Genomic DNA, 20546 nt, shown 5'->3' on the forward strand with positions numbered 1-20546 from the left:
GGTTGCACTGAATATATTCCATCTGCTACAATCTTCTAGTTGGATATTTGTTTGTGGTGTATCCATTCATTCATTCTGGCAATCAAACAAGTTGCCTGAAGACCCTAGATAAATCATCTTACAAAATTTCCAAGTACTCTAACATTAATCACTTGCTTTAAGTTTGGAGAATTAATAGCTTAAAGCAGGATGAAATATGATTTATTTGAGGAAAGCTATTTAAAAATTAACCCTTTCATCAACTTACCTCCATGACCATACCTTCTGTGCCATGTAAACTCTAAAAAGAAAAAAAAGAAAATGAAAATGAAAAAAAATTAATCCCCAAAGCAGCTCTTCAGGTTGTGGTTTCAAACATTACTCAGATAACTGAGATATTAGTTAATGAAATAAGATTACTGGCCTTTCATTTTAAGGCTGAAGTATCACCATATCTTTGCAAATATTTATTTCTCGTCTTTGCAATTTTATAGTTGTAGCACTAAAATTTATGGTCAACAGAATTAGTATGGATTTTCAGTACTAATAAGATTATTTTTGTTTTATCTTATTCATAAAGGTAATACAGCAATAGTAACCTTACCACAAAATTTTTCTTTCTTACATTTATATAATATATAAGCATATAGTTATATATGTGTGTGTATGTGTGTATAATTATGTGGTTATATCAACGTCATTAAAATTCTTAAGTACTGATAAAATTATTATATTTTTCTTGATTTTGAAGTCATCATAATAAAAATTACTCCCTAAATTAAAATAGCATTTTTATTTCCTTAATAAAAAATAAGAAATACAATAAGATGCCTATCAAGTTCATCATTAAAGCAATCAAGGGGGACTGATAAATGAAAAGATGATATCCAGCTAAGTCTTGAACTTAATAGCAACTCAACAAGCACTGACCTAAGGTAATTGAGACAGAGGTATCCGAAAAAACTGATTGTTAGAAAACATGCTGCTTCAAATAAAAATACAACGTACCTCTCCTTGTAGAAAATATTTCTGAATCTTTCACACTTGCCTTTGAAAGATAGAAATATAGTATTTGTTTGTCCTAAAACTACAGCATTCTTAAAACTGCTTTGTTATTCTTAAGTCCCTGAATACACTGTAGATTATTTCTGAATTGTTTTTCATAAGATTGACCAGCCAATAATAAAAATTAAATTATATTAACTTATAAATAAAAAAGAACAAAGGTAACAAAAGCTTAAAATCCTTTATTTTCTAATAATTTTACTATATTTTACTTTTATGTATGCTAATGAGGTTGTCTATTATAACTATATAGTGAACATACTGTATAATGGTGAGCTGTTACATATCTTTTCTGCCGCCACATTAAATGATTTCAAGTTGAAATTGAGAATAGTAGGATGATTTACTCTCTAGGAATTGGCAAATGCTACACAACAGGGATTTTTCTTTTCCTCCCAGAGATCCAGATTTTAAACATCTACCAGCACATCACTATATAAGACTGATTGACTAAATCTTGTGAATAATTGAAACTAAAAAAAAAAAAAAGAAAAGAAAACAAGGGCCAACCTTAATATATATGAATTTACTTGTCTGACCCAGGTGTCAAAAGAAAATTCTAACTTTATACACCAGATTCAATGAAGTGAACAGCATATTGTTTACATTGACATAATTTATGGAGATTGTACAAAGGATATTTCTTACCTGATAGACAGGTTGTAAAAGATACAATCACAAGGTGATTGACCAGCAACCACATTTTCATCTTGTGTTCAGTAGAGGTTAGGTTCAATTTTCAAAAAAAAGCTTTAACTTTATGGCAATTGGAGAATATTAAACACCTGCATAAAAAAGAAGAGAAGAGAAGAGAAGAGAAGGAAAAGGGAAGAAAAGGAAGGGAAAATGTTCATCATTTGGGGTCAACAGCATTATCAATTCTATTTTATTTTATATTTCTTATTTGTAGAATGTTTTAGTTTATTTATGTACATTTGTAAACCCCATGTTGTAATGAAAAGAGTAGATTCTGCATCAGGGCTTCAGCTGCCTCCCAGTATTGGATTGGTAAGAAACATGAGCAAGTCACTCAACTGATATGTTTTAGTTTTTAACTTTTTAATAATTGAGCATAGTAATATCTTTTTTACAAATAGCACAGTTGTGAACATTTCAATGTCAATTATTTTAATTGAAGTTTAAATTTACTTGAAGGGCTGGTAGATTTAATAAAATATATATTTGTATAAGGGCTTTGTAAATGCATAGACACTGTACAAGAGTTATATGTTAGCATTGCCTGTTGGTGGCTTATGCAAAATTTTTGCCAGAAATGCTAATTTTTAGACATTAAAATATATTGATTAATAATATATTCATTCCCTTTCCCCTTCTTCATTTCTTTCTTTTATTCATTTAACAGAAAGCAAATAATTACTCCTTATAAGGAAGAATCTAGGTTTTGTGTGGCCAAATCTTTAAAATTTGGAGAACCATCTTTAAAGATAAGAAGACAAAATTACTAATATAAACTAAGCTATGAAACTATGCAGCAGTCTAAATAAAATATCTTGCTTTTATAAATTCTGCAAAAACTTATGACCACATGATTATACTGGTGAGGTATCAGGGCGCTGAAATAGCCCCATGTAAGTGAGGGGTCCCGTGACTTAAGCTTCGTCATCTTCTTTGTAAATCCATCTGCAACCAACCATACAGATAAAGGAATCTATAAGAAAGACATAGTCTGCTTACCCTTAAGAAGTTCACAGATCAATAGGAACACTTATGTGTACACAAGTCAGTGCAATGAAACTTTTTTGGATCTACATGCTATTAAACTTGAAAGCATGTTCACCATTTTAATTAAAAGCATTGCAAAATACATCACAGTGGGAATGGGCCTGGTGGTGAAAGCAGGGCATTATGGTGGAGGTATAACAAATTTTCTAATGTTCCAGGGCATTAGAAAGAGACTTCTTCAATTGGGACACAGTAGGCCCTTCAATTTGAAAGGATATTAAATTAAGTTTTCAAAGAATATATAAGAAATAGGATAGAAAAACCTCATGACATAAAATTGAATGTAAAATATTAAGACAGAGCATAAAGGCAATTCTGAAAAGAAAATATGTAATGTTATGATGATCATTATATAAATATATTTAAATATTATCCAAAACAGCAAAAATAAAACGGTACTGATTTGTTGCATCATAATGACATGTAAAGGTACTACTTATTTTTTTTAATATGATGGATTTAAAGACTATATTTACCCCCCCTAATTTGCCAGAATCTTAGCATTTGCAGAGACTGGTAAAAATATTTAGTTGGTACTACATGGACCAGGAAAAACATATTTGTCCCTTTTGGTGTATAGGTTATTTTAAAGTGAAAAATCATTTATTTCTAGAAAAATTTGAGTTGAATTCTTAGAGAAAACATAGCAGAAATGGGTCAGCTTAACAACAGGAGATATTTAAAATATCTTTGCAAGAGGAAAAATATTCAACAGATAATTTTTAAATGCCAGGATTGATTTATGACCAATTTATTTCTCTTGGACATATGTAAGAAGGTGAGAACTACACATCTGTATAAACTGTATTAAGTCTACACTTCTAAATTTAAATTTTATTTTATTTCTTTTACTAAGCAGAACCTATCAGAGAGAAAAAGAAACAGACAAATAAAGGTGAAGAATGAAAAAAAATTCCTTCAGGAGGCAGGGAAATCAATGAAATGATCTATGGAAGGATATTAGCTTTTTATTTTGTTATCATTAATATTTAAATATAACCTAAATTAAAATTATTGAAACCTGTGCACATTGTTTATGTCTCCTAAAGTTTGTCTCAAAAAATGTACATTTCAGCATTTTCTTGACCTATTGGTTTCTAATTCCTTTCATTGAGTTATGCACACTAATTAGGACAAGTTCCTTTAATGAGGAGGAAGGTAGAAAGGCAAACATAAATTGTGCCAAAACTGCTGTGTCAATCAAACAGTTCTTTCTGTAAAGATTAATTTAGATAATATATTTGCAAACATTTTGCAAATTACAAAGCATGTTCAGTTTCATGTGGCAGTAATTATTGGATTTTAAATAGTTCAAATTTATCAATTAATAAACTGTTATAAATTGATAATTCTAAAGTAATTCTAAACAGTAACTCTACATACTAATAATATTCAACGTAAGAGCAAGGAATTCTGCTGCCATTTTTGTATTGTGTGTAGAGGAAACAGTACTGACCAGAAAGAAAAAGAATCAGGTAAAAATGAAGGACAATTACAGTGAGAGTATCCTTCAGATGATTAGTTTTGACGAATTGTGTGAGTGAGATTTTGGTCTGTTTACCTCATTGAGTCTACAGGGAATCTGGGAAAGAAAGAGGGCAGGTCTAAAGGAAGGTTGGCTGTGTCTACACAGAGCAAGTGATTTCAGGAAATTGTAAATAAGGTACAGAAGGAGTTTCTAGGTCAAGGATGTTATTTTACATTTCCTTCTTAGACAACACCCACAGTAGATGGGAAAGTGAGGTAAGGCATAGTAAAAAGAGATCAGGGGAAGTCAGCCAGATCTTGTCTGAAGTTTGGCTCAACCATTATTTAGCTTGTAACTTTGGGCAAATCACTCAAGCTCTGACTCTAATTTTCCTCATGCACAAAGTATGAAAAAATGTCTATTTCATAGGACTATTACAAGCATTGCATAAGATTGTGCAATGTGAAATGCTTACTGTGAAAATATTCAATAAATATTAACTATTGTTCTACAAGATCTTAGGCCCATCAGGCTACAGGAGAAAACAACATGTCATTGTTTATTGTTATGCCTCTAATGCCTGGCACATAGAAGCCATTTGATATATATTTATTGAATAAATGAAGAAATGACTGGACCATTCCATAACTGTATTCCAAAACACTTGCCACAAACAAAATTAAACTTTAGTTCCTTAGAATAAGGATAGGATGCTGACAATAGGTAATAAGGAGTATCTCTTACTGGGGCTCTGGTCTTTGATAGGGATTATTGCTGCATATAAATACACTCTAGAAGAGGAATATTCTAAGTAAAAATATTTTAAAGCATTTTTAATATGCACTTTATTGAGTGTTGTTGGAAGTCTCTGTCTTCTGATTTGAATATGCTCACTCTAGTCAGAAGGAAACGTTTTTCATTATTTTGAGCCACACTATCTTTTCCTTCACTCCAAAATATTGCATATTTCAATAGGATAGTGAGTCCTCATTCTGACAGCACGTATTTTATTTTATTTTATGGGTTTCTTGCTGTTTCAGTATAAAAGCATCTCTCGCATGTTGTGCACCCATTTGTTTTCTGCTGCTAATTTGTTTTCTTGTGTCACCAGTTATCCCATCACTGTGACTCCTGATCCTATCCTCTCAGCAGTGCAGTAGAGGAGAGAGGCAGCAAGGCTGTGCCCATGCTTGCTAGTGTGGAAGAAATGGCTCTTCTTAATTGTCCCTTTAGGACCTGCCACTCAGTAATCCACAGACAGATCCCAGACCCCATGGGCCTGAAAGTGTTGCAGCAAGTGAAGTGGCATAGGAAGAAAACAAGTCGGACAAAGATGTGCCAGTTAAAGGAGTAAACATTTTCCTTCTCAATAACCAGAAGAACAGAATGACCAGCTCCTGGAACCCGGGGATGCTTTCCTGTCCCCAGGCCATGCTGTGCTGGCTAGTTTCTCCTACTCTCAGCCTAGGCCTTACACCAGGCAGTGCAGATGCTTCCCCCCAAAACCCATCACATCTCTATAGGTGCCCAGTGACTGGTGTTTGTCTAACATGTATTGCAACTATAGTAATTTCCAAAGAACTTAACTTATTTTCTCCAACATCGTTTACTAAATCTCTTACTCATGTATTTAAACAACTACAACAACAAAAATATAATAAGGCAACACAGGGTGACAATCTTTATTCCCTTCCTGCATTCTCCCTTCTGTCTTTCCATGCTTTTCTTTCTCCAACTTTTCTCTCTTTACTTTAGATGATGTTATGGTTCTCCTTTGAGAAATTTGGTCCATATCTATGTATACATTTTTCTCCTGGACAGACATCATCTAGCTCTTGCCCTGTTTTGTTCTGTCATGAGATAGCCATATAATTATTCAAAAAAGCTTCAACAGTACATTAGCAAACATTTAGCCACTAACAATTATTCACAAAGTATTTAGTGCTGCTGTATAATCAAAGTTTGTTCCATCAATATCAATAAATCTAATAATACTAATATGTATTAGCAAATTGTCACATCTCTTTCAGAAAGAAAAATGATTTGGGGGGATATCAGGAATCTCTTCTGATTTATCCTCAACACAGCTCATGAAAGGCCATGTCAAAAAATATTTAACCTAAAATTTTATTTATGATACTCATCACTCTGCTCTGGTTCTAAAGAACATTTGCTATAGAGTTCAGTTTCCAGAAAATAGAGGAAGTTTTCTGGTGTTGAGCACAGATGATCCTAGGTGAAAAGACATCAATAGCTCTTACTCTACAAAACCAGGGGACATTTTATCCTCGACTCAATCTGAAATTCTGCCTTTGCGGCACACATCACTTCATTTTCCTGAGGTGTCAGTCACCCAGTCTGTAGAATGGAAATCCAAGTCCATTCTTCAGAAGATTTTTGTGAGGAGTAAATTATGTATGCATATGGATACATGTGTGTAAGTAAAAGCCCTTTGACATCTGTACATAACAGAAGTCAAAACATTAAAGTGAAATTAACTAAAATTTTCCAGAAATAAAATTAGTTTTTTTTTTTTTTTTTTTGGCTGCGCCACGCAGCATACAAAATATCTTAGTTCCCTGACCAGGGACTGAACCCATGCCCCCTGCAGTAGAAGCACGGAGTCAACCACTGGACCACCAGGGAAGTCCCAAAATCAGTTTTGAATTTAAAAAATGGGAATCTTTTAAAAAAGGAATATTATATATTTAAAAATTCTTATCCTTTAGAAAGGAGGTACTGTATATACTACACATTAAGCATTTGTATATCAATATTTTACAGCTCCAGTTAATTTTCAGATTATTAAAAACAATTTAAACATAGCTATATAATTGCATACTTTAGATGGTCTTCTCCAGCCTCATATTGACTTCTTTAAACTCTATTATCAAATTATTATTGTCTCAGTCTAATAGTTTTTAACAGTGTTTTAGCAGCTTACAGACGTAAAAAAATTTGAAGAACATGCTGTTCTAAGCCAAGGAATAACAGTACACAGCCAAGAAAAACACCACATTTTCTGAAAATGATTATAAACATTATCCTTCTTTTCCAGAATAGAGTCATACACTGCTCATCTAACAGGTAGAATGTGATGGTTTTCAGATTGCAACTGCCTTAGCTGCTGAAGCAGCCTGCCACTTGATTATGTGTGAAGTATACGTAAAAAGAAAAGCAATATAATAAATACATTTGAAAACATTTCAATAAATATAAAATTATCAGACTGTGAAATTAATGACTTGGAGGCTGCTGAGGGAAAAATATCTGAAGGCTTTCTGAAGATATGGGTATTTATTGCGTGCTGACAGCACACCTTGTATTTTATAGAAAACTGAATGCTCATATGTTTAGATAATTGGATTTATGATTAAATTAATTACTTGCTTATTTCTAAAATGATGTAATGCCTGCAGAAGGACTAAAAAATAATGGAACCCTGTTTGTGATATTTATAGCACATATTTCTTGCCAGCCCATGATGTCATGCACGATTATAACTGATGTAGTCATGCTTTTTGTTGGGATAGTTTCAGGAAACCATCATTTTTATATGATAAATAAACAGAGAGTCCTACAGATATTTTGTCCCACATTTCAGGAGTATGTGTATGTGTGGTTAGATATCTCTTGAAATTCAAGAAAATGCAGAAAGTTCCTGCTGATTCTAAACTATCTCCCCAATGGAACTGACATGGTACCAATACTACATAATTAATTTGCTTGAAATTACAAAATTGAGATGCTAATGGAAAATAGAAATAGTAATAATAAGCAAATAACGCAATATGATTTCTCCATTATTTGCAATTCCAAAAATCATTGATTCAGTCAATGAATAAGGGAGGGGCTGCTTTGTCAAGCAAGATTTAAAACTCAAACATATACATGTGGGATTCTGCTCAACCTCTTTCTCATCAGTGTACTAATAAGAATCAGTTTATGAGGGAGATCAAGATGACAGGGCAGGAGGATGCTGGGCTGACCTTCCACCACGAACACTTCAAAATACATCTACACATGGAGCAACTCTTGCTGAAAACAACCTGGAGACTGGCAAGAAAGGCTCTTCTACAACCAAAACTTTAAAGAAAGATCCACATGCAATCAGGTAGGAAGGGAAAAGAAGTGATTGGGTCAGGGTCCAAGCCCCTAGCAGGGGACACAGAAGAGGGATGAGGATATCACAGGCTTGAGGGTCCTCCCTGGGGATCAAGTCACATATGAGGCACCCCAGCCCTGGAGTCAGACCCTGGTAAGATGAGTCCCCTTAGCTGGTTTGAAAACCTGTGAGACTTACCAGAGGGCTATGAGAAACCAAGACTTTTCTTGTGAAGAGTGCATGCAGATGTTTGCTTACTCCCAGGAGTGGTGCAGAGGCTGTAGATTGAAAATTGCCTGGGATTCTGACCAGTTTCCTGGGATCATCCCAGCACGCACCTCAGCCCATACCAGGCACTGGATCCAGCCTCTCTTGCACTGGTGCTGCTCTCCATTAGGGTGAAAGCTGCCATTGCCAAGGAGACTTTACACAATTAGAACAAAACCAGCTCAGATACAAATTTTAGGGCTTCTGCTCCAGCACCTTGGGCACCATCCCTGCCCTTGATAGGGGGCTGATTGCCACTGAGCACAGGAGAAGCCCTGGCTTAAACCTGGCTCTGGTCCTAGCCACTCCATCTTCAGTCCTACCTCCCTCCAAGGTGGTAGTTGCCAGCACACTCCAAGGGAAGATATGACCCATGCTCACTTCAGATCTAGCTCTCCCACCAAAGTCACTGGATACATGCAGACTGCATAGGAATGCTCCCACACTAGGATAACCCTTCAAGACTGGGGAAGGTAACTGTTATACCTAATATCGTAGAGACAGAGAAAGTTAAACAAAATGAGAAGACTGTTTCAAATGAAAGAACAAAAAAAGAAAAAAAAAACCCTAATGAAATAGAAATAAATAATTTACCAGATACAGAGTTCAAACAAGTAGTAATAAGAATGCTAACTGAACTTGGGGAAAGAATAGCTGAACACAGTGAGAATTTTAATAAGAACTAGAAAATATAAAAACCAAATAGATCAGAAAAATATAACAGAACTGAAAAATACACTAGAAGGAACTAACAGCAGAATAAGTGATACAGAAGAATGCATAAGTGATCTGAAAAATAGGATTATGGAAATCACCTAATCAGAAGAGCAAAAGAAAAACAAACTTTAAAAAAATGAGGACAGCTTAAAGGACCTTGGGGACAACATCAAGTGCACTAACATGTGTTATAGGGATCCCAGGAGGAGAAGAGAGAAAGGGGTAGAAAATGTATTGGATAAAATTATGACTGAAAATTTCCTGAAGCTGAAGAAAGAAACAGATTTCTAGGTGCAGGAATCACAGAGAGTCCCAAACAAGATGAACCCAAAAAGACTCATACTTAAAATGGCAAAAGTTAAAGATAAAGAGAGAATTTTAAAGGCAGCAAGAGAAAAACAAAGAGTCACTTACAAGTAAATTCCCATAAAGCTTCAGCTGATTTTTTCTGCAGAAATTTTGCAAGCCAGAAGGGAGTGTCATGATATATTTAAAGTGCTGAAATGAAAAACCTAAAACCTAGGATTCTCTAACCCGTAAGGTTATCATTCAGAATTAAAGGTGAGAAAGATAACTTCTCAGACAAGCAAAAACTAAAAGAGTTCATCAACACTAAACTGATCTTACAAGAAGTGATAAAAGGTCACCTTTAGTTGGAAAAGAAAAGGCTACAACAAGAAGAATTTAGAGGAAAGGGAAAATACCACTAGTAAAGGCAAATATATAATAAAGGCTGTGGATCAACAATTTAAATAAATTAGTATGAAGATTAAAAGACAATAAATGTAAAATCAATATAACCACAATAAACACTTAAGGGATAGACATGATAATGTAAAATATAACATCGAAAACATAAAGCATGGGGGAGGAGAGTAAAAACTGTACCTCTTTCAGAATGTGTTTGAACTTAAATGACTACCAGTTTAAAACAAGTAGATATAGTTACAGGTCAACATATGTGAACTCCATGGTAACCTCAAATCAAAAACATACAATAGATAAACAAAAAACAGAGAGAAAGGAACCAAAGTATAACACTAAAGATAGTCATCAAACCACAGAGGAAGAAACTATAAAAAGAACAGAGAATAACTACAAGGACAAACTGAAACCAAATAAGCAAAGGCAATAAGTACACACTCAGCGATAATCACACTGAATGTCAACAAACTAAACGCTCCACTCAAAAGGCATAGGGTGGCTGATTGGATAAAAAAACAAAACAATGTCCTGCCTGCTGCCTGCTGTACACTGTCGGGTGTTGCTCCAGAACCCTTTGTTTTAGACTTGTAAGATCCCTCTCTCCAAAAAAATCATTGATGTCTCTGTCAAAACAAAAAACAACAAAAAAATGCTGCCTACAAAAGATTTACTTCAGAGCTAAAGACACACACGGACTGAAAGTAAGGGGATGGAAAAAGATATTCTATGAAAATGGAAATGAAAAAAAGTTGGGTTAGCAGTACTCATATCAAACAAAGTAGACTTTAAACCAAAGTTACAAAACACAAAAGGCAAAGAAGGGCATTATGTAATGATAAAGGGATCATACAAAAACAGGGTATAACATTTGTTAACATGTATGTACCTAATACAGGAGCACTTAAATATATGAATCAAATATTAATAGATAAAGGGAGAAATTGACAATAATACAAAAATAATAGGGTACTCTAATACCTCACTTACATCAAAGGACATATTATCCAGACAGAAAAACAATAAGGAAACAGTTGTTTTAATAGACACATCAGACCAGTTGGAATTAATAGATATCTATAGGACATTCCATCCAAAACCAGCAGAATACACATTCTTTTCAACTGCAGATGAAACGCTCTCCAGGATAGATCACATTCTAGACCACAACACAAGTCTCAAGAAATTTAGGAGGATAGGAATTATATCAAGCATCTTTTCCAACCACAATGGTATGAAACTAGAAATCAATTACAGGAGGAAAAATGTGAAAAACACAAACGTGTGAAGCCTAAACAACATGTTACTAAAAATCCAATGGTTCAATGAAGAAATCAAAGAAGAAATCAGAAAACACCTTGAGTCAAATAAAAACGAAAACACAACTTTCCAAAATGTATGGGATGCAGCAAAAGCAGTTCTAAGAGGGAAGTTTGTAGCAACACAGGCCTACCTCAAGAAACAAGAAAAATCTACAATAAACAACCTAACCTATCATCTAAAGGAATTAGAAAAAGAACAAGCAGAGCCCAAAGTTGGTAGAAGGAAGGATATAATACACATCAGAAAGGAGATAAATAAAATTTAGACCAAAAAAAAAAATAGAAATGATCAAAGAAACTAAGAGCTAATTTTTGAAAAGAAAATAAAATTGATAAACCTTTAGCCAGGCTTATTATGAAAAAAAAGAAAGGACACAAATAAGCAGAATAAGAAATGAAAGATGAAATATTACAACTGTTATCACAGAGATACCAAAAATAATAAGGAATACTGTGGCAAAAAATGGACATCCTAGAAAAAAGGATAAATTCCTAGAAACATACAATCTTCCAAGACCGAATTAGGAAGAAATAGATAATCTGAATAGATCAATCACAATAGTGAAATTGAATCAGTATACAAAAATCTCCCAGCAAGCAAAAGTCCAGGACTAAATGGCTTCATAGAGGAATTCTACAAAATGTACAATGAAGACTTAATACCTATCCTTCTCAAACTATTCCAAATAATTGAAGAGTAGGGAACACCCCAAATTCACTCTATGAAGCCACAATTATTTTGATACCAAAACCAGACACAGGCACTACAGAAAAAAAAGAAAATTATAGGCCAATATCTCTGATGAATATAGATGCAAAAATCCTCAACAAAATATTAGCAAATCAAATTCAACAACATATAAAAGGGATCATACATCATGATCAAGTGGAATTAATTCCAGGGATGTAGGGATGGTTCAATATCTACAAAACAATCAATATGACATACCATATTAACGAAACAATGGATAAAAATCACATGATCCTCTTGATAACTCTGAAAAAGCATTTGACAAAATTCAACATCCATTTGTGATAAAAGCTTTCATCAAAGTTGGTGCAGAGGGAACATATCTCAACATAATAAAGGCCATTTATGACAAAGCCACAGCTAACATCATACTCAATGGTGAAAAACTAAAGGTTTTCCTCTAAAATCAGGAAGAAGACAGGGATTTTCACTTTCACCATTTCTATTTAACATAGTTTTGGAAGTCCTATCCAGAGCAATCAGACAAGAAAAATAAAAGGCATCCAAATTGGAAAGGAAGAGTAATACTGTCACTATTAGCAGATGACCTGATACCCTATATATAAAACCCTAAAGTCTCCACCAAAAAACTATTAGAACTAATAAATGAATTCAGTAAAATTGAAGGATACAAAATTAACATACAAAAATCTGTTGCTTTTCTGTACACCAATAATGAACTTTCAGAAAGAGAAAGCAGGAAGACAGTCTTGTTTAAAATCACATCAAAAAGAATAAAATACCTTGGAATATACTTAACCAAGGAGGTGAAAGACCTATACTCTGAAAACTATAAAACATTGTTGAAGGAAATTGAAGATGATACAAAGAAATGGAAATATATCCCATGTTTATGGATTGGAAGAATTAACATTGTTAAAATGTCCACACTACCCAAAGCAATCAACAGGTTTAATGCAATCCTATCAAAATACCCAGGACATTTTTCACAGATGTAGAAAATATAATCCTAAAATTGATATGGAATCACAAAAGACTGTGAAAGCAATCTTGATTAATAAAAACAGAATAAAGCTGGAGGTTTCACATTCCCTGTATTCAGACTATATGGCAATGCTGCAATAATCAAAACTGTGTGGTACTGGAACAAAAACAGGCACATAGATTAATGGAACAGAATAGAGAGTCCAGAAATAAGGCCACACATTTATGTTCAATTAATCTACTACAAAGGAGGCAAGAATAAACAATGAAGAAAAGACAGTCTTTTCAACAAGTGGTGCTGGGAAAATGGAACAGTCACATTTAAAACAATGAAATTAGAACATTCCCTCACACTATATGCAGAAATAAACTCGAAATGGTTTAAAGACCTAAAGTAGGACCTGAAACCATAAAATTCCTAGAAGATCAGAGGTGAAATACTCTTTAACATAAATTGTAGCAGTGTTTTCTTGGATAAGTCTCTCAAGGCAAAAGAAATAAAAGCAAAAATAAACAAATTGGGCCTAATTAAACTTAAAAGCTTTTTCACTGCAGAGGAAAACTTCAACAAAAGAAAAGATTTCCTACAAAATGGGAGAAAATATTTGCAAATGATATGATATTATATACATATCATATACATGTATAATATAGTATAATATAATTATATATAATATAATATATATATTATATAATACATATTACTCAGCCATTAAAAAAATGAAATTTTGCCATTTGGAAAAACACTGATGGACCTGGAGGGTATTATGCTTAGTGAAATAAGTCAGAGAAAAATAAATACTCTATGTTATCATTTACGTGTAGAATCTAAAAGATAAACAAGTGAATATAACCATACAGAAACAGACCCACAAATATAGAGGACAAACCGATGGTTACCATTGAGAAGACAGATGGGGTAGGGAATAAGAGGTACACACTGTTATGTATAAAATAAGATACAAGAGTATTGTACAGCACAGGGAATATAGCCAATACTTTATAATAACTTTAAATGGAATGTAATTTATAAAAATATTGAATCATTATGTTGTACACCTGAAACTAATATAATATTTTAAATCAATGATACTAAGTAAAAAAAGAATCAGTTTATTATTCAACTCCATAATTTATTCTACTTTGAGTCCTCAGAATCTAGCGCTAGTTGTGGCAAAGAATTGCTGCACAAACTATCAGATGAATATTAAATGAAAAGTAAAACATAGCTGGTGAGTTTTAGTAAGACTTAGGGAAGGACAGTGGGGAGTGGAACTAATAATCCCTCTGTTGTCAATGATTTACATTATGGTACATGTTGGAAGGAACTGAACAGAGCCAGGCGGATGAATAAGAAAACTGAAGGTAACAAGGTAACTTCAGACACATGGGAACAATTAAGGAGCAATAACATGTAAATGTGCTAAAAACTTCACAAATTCCCAATCTACATATTATCTCATTAGAGCTTGCCAAATAGAACGAGTTCTGAGGATCATGGCGATTGCCCAAAGACACACAGCTGGTAACAGAGCCGGGTCTGAATTCTATTCCAGGCAGATTTAAATCCTTTATTTTCTACTGTTTAATTTTTTTAAAAGATACTTAGAATCTGTTCTTGCTCTAAATCATAAGAAATGATATTTTGTACACTCAGTGATTAACATATCTTTCAAAACACTGTCAGTGTTTTCCAAAATATGGTCTAGGGACCACCTACATTAACAGTATTTGGTGTGCTTGTTAATAAAGCAGATTTCTGACAACTCGCAAGAATAATTAGAGTCTCTAAGGGAATAGTCCAGGTATCTGCATTTTAATCAAGCTTCCTAGGTAATTTGTAGGCATACTAAAGTTCAAGAACTATTGCAGTTAATGTGTTAAGTGAAGGTTGGAATATTTCCACTACTGGCAGAGAACATGCAAATGTGTTCTGAATTCATTAGGCCACATCTTTAGCCAGTGCACTCTCCAAATCAAAAGATATGCAACACTTAATAACCTACCTCTTAAAATTATGTCTGCACTATACCTTGTTGTGGCATTTGGTCTGGGTGAGAATTGAATATCCTCTCTGTCTACATCTGATTTACTTTACTTCTGATTTATCATAATGAACAAGGCATCTTGATATACTGCTTTGACAAATACCTGGAAGTTTTCCTATTTTTAAATGAGATTCTCTTGTTGGACTATAATGACATGATTGAACGTTCTATTAACCTCTCCTGTTGCCTAACTGAAGTCAAACTGATCTGAGATAGCTGGACTACTACAAAGAAACATGCTCTGTGATACCTTCCCTGTGAATCATATCTAAAAATCCAAAGTAGGATTTAGTAAGTCTTTGACAGCAGAAAAAATTCCCATGCCAGCAAGATAGAACTTTTGTTTCCCCACACATGCACCAAAGGACAAGATCTGTGAAGAAAAGGTGGCAGGTTGAAACCACTCACTCAATTTACACTGGGAGTTTTATTAAAGACTTCCTGGACCCTAATCTCCCCTTTGTGTGGCTTTATTCCTCTGTGGAAATGGCCATGTCTAATAACAAGGCTTCATTGCTGCTGCCACTCTGCTATTGAGGCTCCACTCTAAGTCCTTCTCCCTAAAGCAACTGCAAAGGCCCATGATGTGAGTGACTGCTCCTTACTGCACAGATCTTTCTGTATGTCCTGCATATAAAAGAGCAGACCTTTGTTCTACCTCACCAATCTAAAGGTACATAGAATTTCATACTGTTTTCTGACAAGTGACCCATCCATGATTGCAGAATGAGGCTGATGATCTTGTAACTCCTATTAGCTGCCGTTCGAGGTTAAGAGAGATACCACACGGAAGGCACAGACCTTCTGAAATAACAAGATGTAACCGTTGACATTTTATTTTAAATAACAAGGAAGAGTCATTGACTCTTGTCATTTCATGAGTACTTAAACTCACGACTGATTTCTACCCAGATAATTTAGGCCCTTATTTCTAGAAACAGCATAAGAGAATCATTTTTTAATGTGCTTCAATTCAAACAATTCAATAAGTATTTATTTTTGAAACACATGTAAGAGGATGTCTTTGAATGTTTGTGCAATTTAATAGACCTTGTTTTTTATTGAATGCTGTTCAAAGACCGAGAAGTTTGTTTCATTTTCTTTTGAAGAGTATAAAATAAAATAATCATATAAAGGTAGCTGGATGGTAATTTTTAATTATTCATTCATTAATTCCATACATATTTGTGAAGTAGCTACCAAATTGAGACATTTCGCAGCAGCAACATAAGTACTGTTAAATCAAAGATGTATATTCAGTGAGGGAATTTCTAGGTTATAAATACCTCAGTAGAAGATTGTATTTTTCAATGCCCCATATTACCTGATGTGATGTCTTACACATCGAAGATGCTCAATTTAACAGCTGTTGAATAAATTTATTGAGCTATTACTAAAAGTAAATCACTGGTGTACATTTGGCTCACAGAGCCAAGCAAGCAGGAGGATGTAGCAATAGTAAAAGCATAAAGTAGGAAAGTATATGTCAAATTCAGGGAACTCAGGTATTTAATATGGCCAGGGCCTATGCTCATGGGAGCATTTAAGAAAGATAAGTGGGGAGAAAATATCGTCAAATTATAGGACCTTAAATGTCGTGTGTTGAACTTTTGGTTTCTTCCACAGGCAGTGAGTAAGTTTCCATTGCTGAATTGTTCTGAAAGAAAATGTCATCATAATGTTTAATCCTAAGTGCTTTCTCTGGTTGAAGAACACTGTTCTTCAGGCTCCTTTTCAGTGTTCCATGACCAGAACAGTTATTAGTGAAACTCCCTAACTCCTGCATCCTTATGTCCTCACAGCATCAAGGTTTCAGATTTATAGTGACAACAAGGTCTTGGGCTATACCCTTTTTATTCAAATTTTTATCAAAGATAAATTAAATTGCCAGTAAGGCAAGAGTGAATATCTCTCCATTTATATGAAATTACAGAACAAAGATGTAGATTATTAAAAAACTGAAATATAAAAGAGGGATCTATAACTTCTGAAAATAATTTTATGCTCTCTTAATGTAAGTAATGACTTCTTTGTATCAAACCCAAGTCTTATCAATCAGCAAATACTGATTGGGTACCTAATATGGGAAAGTCCCTATACAAGGCCCAGATGCAAATAGAAGTAGAGGCAAGTTTTCAAACTTCAGAAGCTTTGAGTCTAATTAAGCACAAGAATCAGTGCAATCTCAATGGATCTGCCTTTGATCCCTGCTACCAAGAGGAACTCTTGCCTGTGCGCTTGTTATTTTAATGAACATGTATCCAAATATCTGAAACCTAGTGAATAATGTAAAATTAAATTTATCTTTAGAAAATTTAACTTACTTGTACTCTCTGCTTCAAAATTTATCAGTGATACACCATCACTTCAACAAATATCTATTGAGTATCTATTGTATGTGGTACACATTATACTATGTTACAGAAATAAAAAAAACTCAATTATAAGTTTTTAGCTTAGTAGTTAAGATATCCACACTCTATTACCTCTCATTTTGTAAGCCAGGCTTTGTTCTAGAAGCTTAAGCATTAACTCAAGTAATCTTCACATGAACCAATAATGTAGCTACTACTACTAACCTCAGTTTATGGATGAGAAAACTAAAACCTCTCCTATTATCAAGACCTAGATCAAGATCATCTTTGTAAGAAAAACTGTCCTCTGACAATATCCTTCTGTGAGGTCCTATCCCTTGTCTAAAGTCTTGGAGCAGCTGTTTGACTCACTGATACCTTATTATTATGTTCTTGCTTGTCTTCCAAATGCAAGGCCACTTCCAAATGAATATAGGGACATTTGATTATTAAACATTTGAAGACAATTTAAGAGGTTGAGAAAAAAAGTATTTTGGAGAAGTGGTTTCTTTGCCAAAATCTGCTATTTCTTTCTTTCTTTCCTTTCTTCCTTTCTTTCTTTTTGGCTACGTTGGGTTTTTGTTGCTGTGCACGGGCTTTCTCTAGTTGCAGCGAGCGAGGGCTACTCTTCGTTGCACTGCGCGGGCTTCTCGTTGTGGTGGCTTCTCTTGTTGCGGAGCACGGGGTCTAGGCACACGGGCTTCAGTAGTCGTAGCACATGGGCTCAGTAGTTGTGCCTCATGGGCTCTAGAGCGCAGGCTCAGTAGTTGTGGTGCACGGGCTTAGTTGCTCTGTGGCATGTGGGATCTTCCCAGACCAGTGGTCAAACCCGTGTCCCCTGCATTGGCAGTCAGATTCTTAATCACTGTGCCACCAGGGAAGCCCCAAATCAGCTATTTCTGATAGGTCTTGATGGCTTATGAAGATAATAAGTAGAGCAAAATATCTGACTATGAAACTATCCTGGGAAATCTATACATATGGTCACAGTATTTTAGATTTTTGTATTATCAAAAGGCAATGAGATTGAGAGACAAAAGTGTGGATAAAGTCAGAACTCACTCATATAGCTAGTCCATTTTGGGCAAGTTATTCCAGCATATGTCAATTGTGAGAATTATTTGAAAAATGTACACAAGACATCTGTGTTAATTTCTAATTACCCCGAACTAGATTAGAAGTTAGGGAACAGAACATACCTTATACATATATTTGTATTCTTATTAAGGATTAAATACTTTGCATGGAAGGTGTGATTAATAAATATATGTGTGTGCACTTGTGTGTGAGTATGTGTGTGTATGTGTAATGCCACAGAAGGTTAACATGTCGCAGAAGAAAGCTGATAACTAAAGAAAAATCACCACAGTTGTGAATGGCTATGAAGCTGCCATCATTTAGAACACTTAAAGCACAAGAATCACTGTTAAACAGTTAACCCTGACTTGAGGATAATTCCATGCATTTATCCAATTGGGAGGAACAAAATGATACCATTTCTCTTCCAAGACCTAATGACTTCTCTAATGCAGTGCAGCTGCCAATACAATTTGCAATATAGGTAGGTAAAATCAGCAATTTACTTAGCAGTAGTAGTAGTAGAAGCAGTTATATGGGCAACTTTGTTTTAAAATATTTGTGTCTATCATGTACACTGGGCTAGATCCTAGAGATTTAATAGAGCCAAAATATGTGGTCCTTGGCTTCAAGTATGGACCAGTGAGAAATTAACACTGATTAGAAGTAGGAGGTGAGCAAAAGGAAAGAGTTCAGAGATGAGTCCTTATCTTTTGGCTTGCCCATGGGAGTGGAAGATGCTTCCATTTGGCAAAGGGTAGGTAGCGTTTTGGTGGGAAAGTGAGTTGACGAAGAATTTACTTTTGAATGTGCTAGGTTTTAGTTTCCCATTAGACATCCGGGTTGTGATACCTAGTGACACTTGAGTAAATGAGACCAGAATTTGGAGACAAGCTGGGGGAGGGAACAGGTATTTGAAAGGGATCCGCATAGAGATAATATTTTTGAGGTTCAGTAATTGGTAGAACCTCCTTACCAATTTGTTTTATACAGTGGAGAAATGAAAAGAAGATAAATTAAACAGCAGAAATATAAACCTGAGATTAATTTTTCACCCATCATGGCCTGCTCACTGACTTAAAAATAAAATAAAAGAACAAAGCAGCTACAGCTGTATATTGGCAGGAATCTTGCAGCTCTTTGCACTCGTGCCAGAATTATTTACTTTCTTTATGAGGTTAAAAGAAATATTTTGGCTTTTGTTCAAAATTTCTTGCTGAAAGCTCTATTTACAATAGCCAGGACATGGAAGCAACCTAAGTGTCCATCAACAGATGAATGGATAAAGAAGATGTGACACATATATACAATGGAATATTACTCAGCCATAAAAAGAAATGAAATGGAGTTATTTGTAGTGAGGTGGATGGACCTAGAGTCTGTCATACAGAGTCAAGTAAGTCAGAAAGAGAAAAACAAATACCGTATACTAACACATATATATAGAATCTAAAAAAAAAAGAAAAAAAAATGGTCATGAAGAACCTAGGGGCAAGATGGGAATAAAGACACAGACCTACTAGAAAATTGACTTGAGGATATGGGGAGGGGCAAGGGTAAGCTGGGAAAAAGTGAGAGAGTGGCATGGACATATATACACTACCAAACGTAAAATAGATAGCTAGTGGGAAGCAGCCGCATAGCACAGGGAGATCAGCTCGGTGCTTTGTGACCACCTAGAGGGGTGGGATAGGGAGGGTGGGAAGGAGGGAGATGCAAGAAGGAAGAGATATGGGGACATATGTATATGTATAACTGATTCACTTTGTTATAAAGCAGAAACTAACACACCATTGTAAAGCAATTATACTCCAATAAAGATGTTTAAAAAAAAATTTTTTGCTGAAGATTTTTAAAAAAGATTTACAAAACAGTTTCTTGGGTGTTTTGAAGATTTAATAAATAACACTAGTGTCGTTTCAGTTTCTTAGAATAAAGATCTCACAAGTTTTAGAATGCAGAAATGCATCTGCTGTTTTATGAACTAATTTTGAATGCATAAT

At 34.4% G+C, this 20546-nt stretch overlaps 1 protein-coding gene and 1 long non-coding RNA gene across 9 annotated transcripts in view; one reads left to right on the forward strand and one right to left on the reverse strand.

Annotated features, from left to right (window-relative positions):
* LOC309641933 overlaps positions 1-20546 on the forward strand; it is an 870732-nt gene that overhangs the window by 302649 nt on the left and 547537 nt on the right. The window lies entirely within an intron of this gene.
* CNTN1 (contactin 1) overlaps positions 1-20546 on the reverse strand; it is a 376331-nt gene that overhangs the window by 150166 nt on the left and 205619 nt on the right. For all 8 annotated transcript variants that reach the window (XM_082422551.1, XM_082422545.1, XM_082422546.1 and 5 more), the window contains 2 exons: positions 1693-1829; positions 248-280 (listed from right to left, as the gene is read on the reverse strand). In XM_082422551.1, coding sequence (XP_082278677.1) covers positions 248-280; positions 1693-1753 — 94 coding nt within the window. In that variant the 5' untranslated portion in view covers positions 1754-1829. The remainder of the gene's footprint in view (positions 1-247; positions 281-1692; positions 1830-20546) is intronic.

This window comes from Balaenoptera physalus, assembly GCF_965194825.1.
Source record: "Balaenoptera physalus genome assembly, chromosome: 13".
Classification (NCBI taxonomy): Eukaryota; Metazoa; Chordata; class Mammalia; order Artiodactyla; family Balaenopteridae; genus Balaenoptera; species Balaenoptera physalus.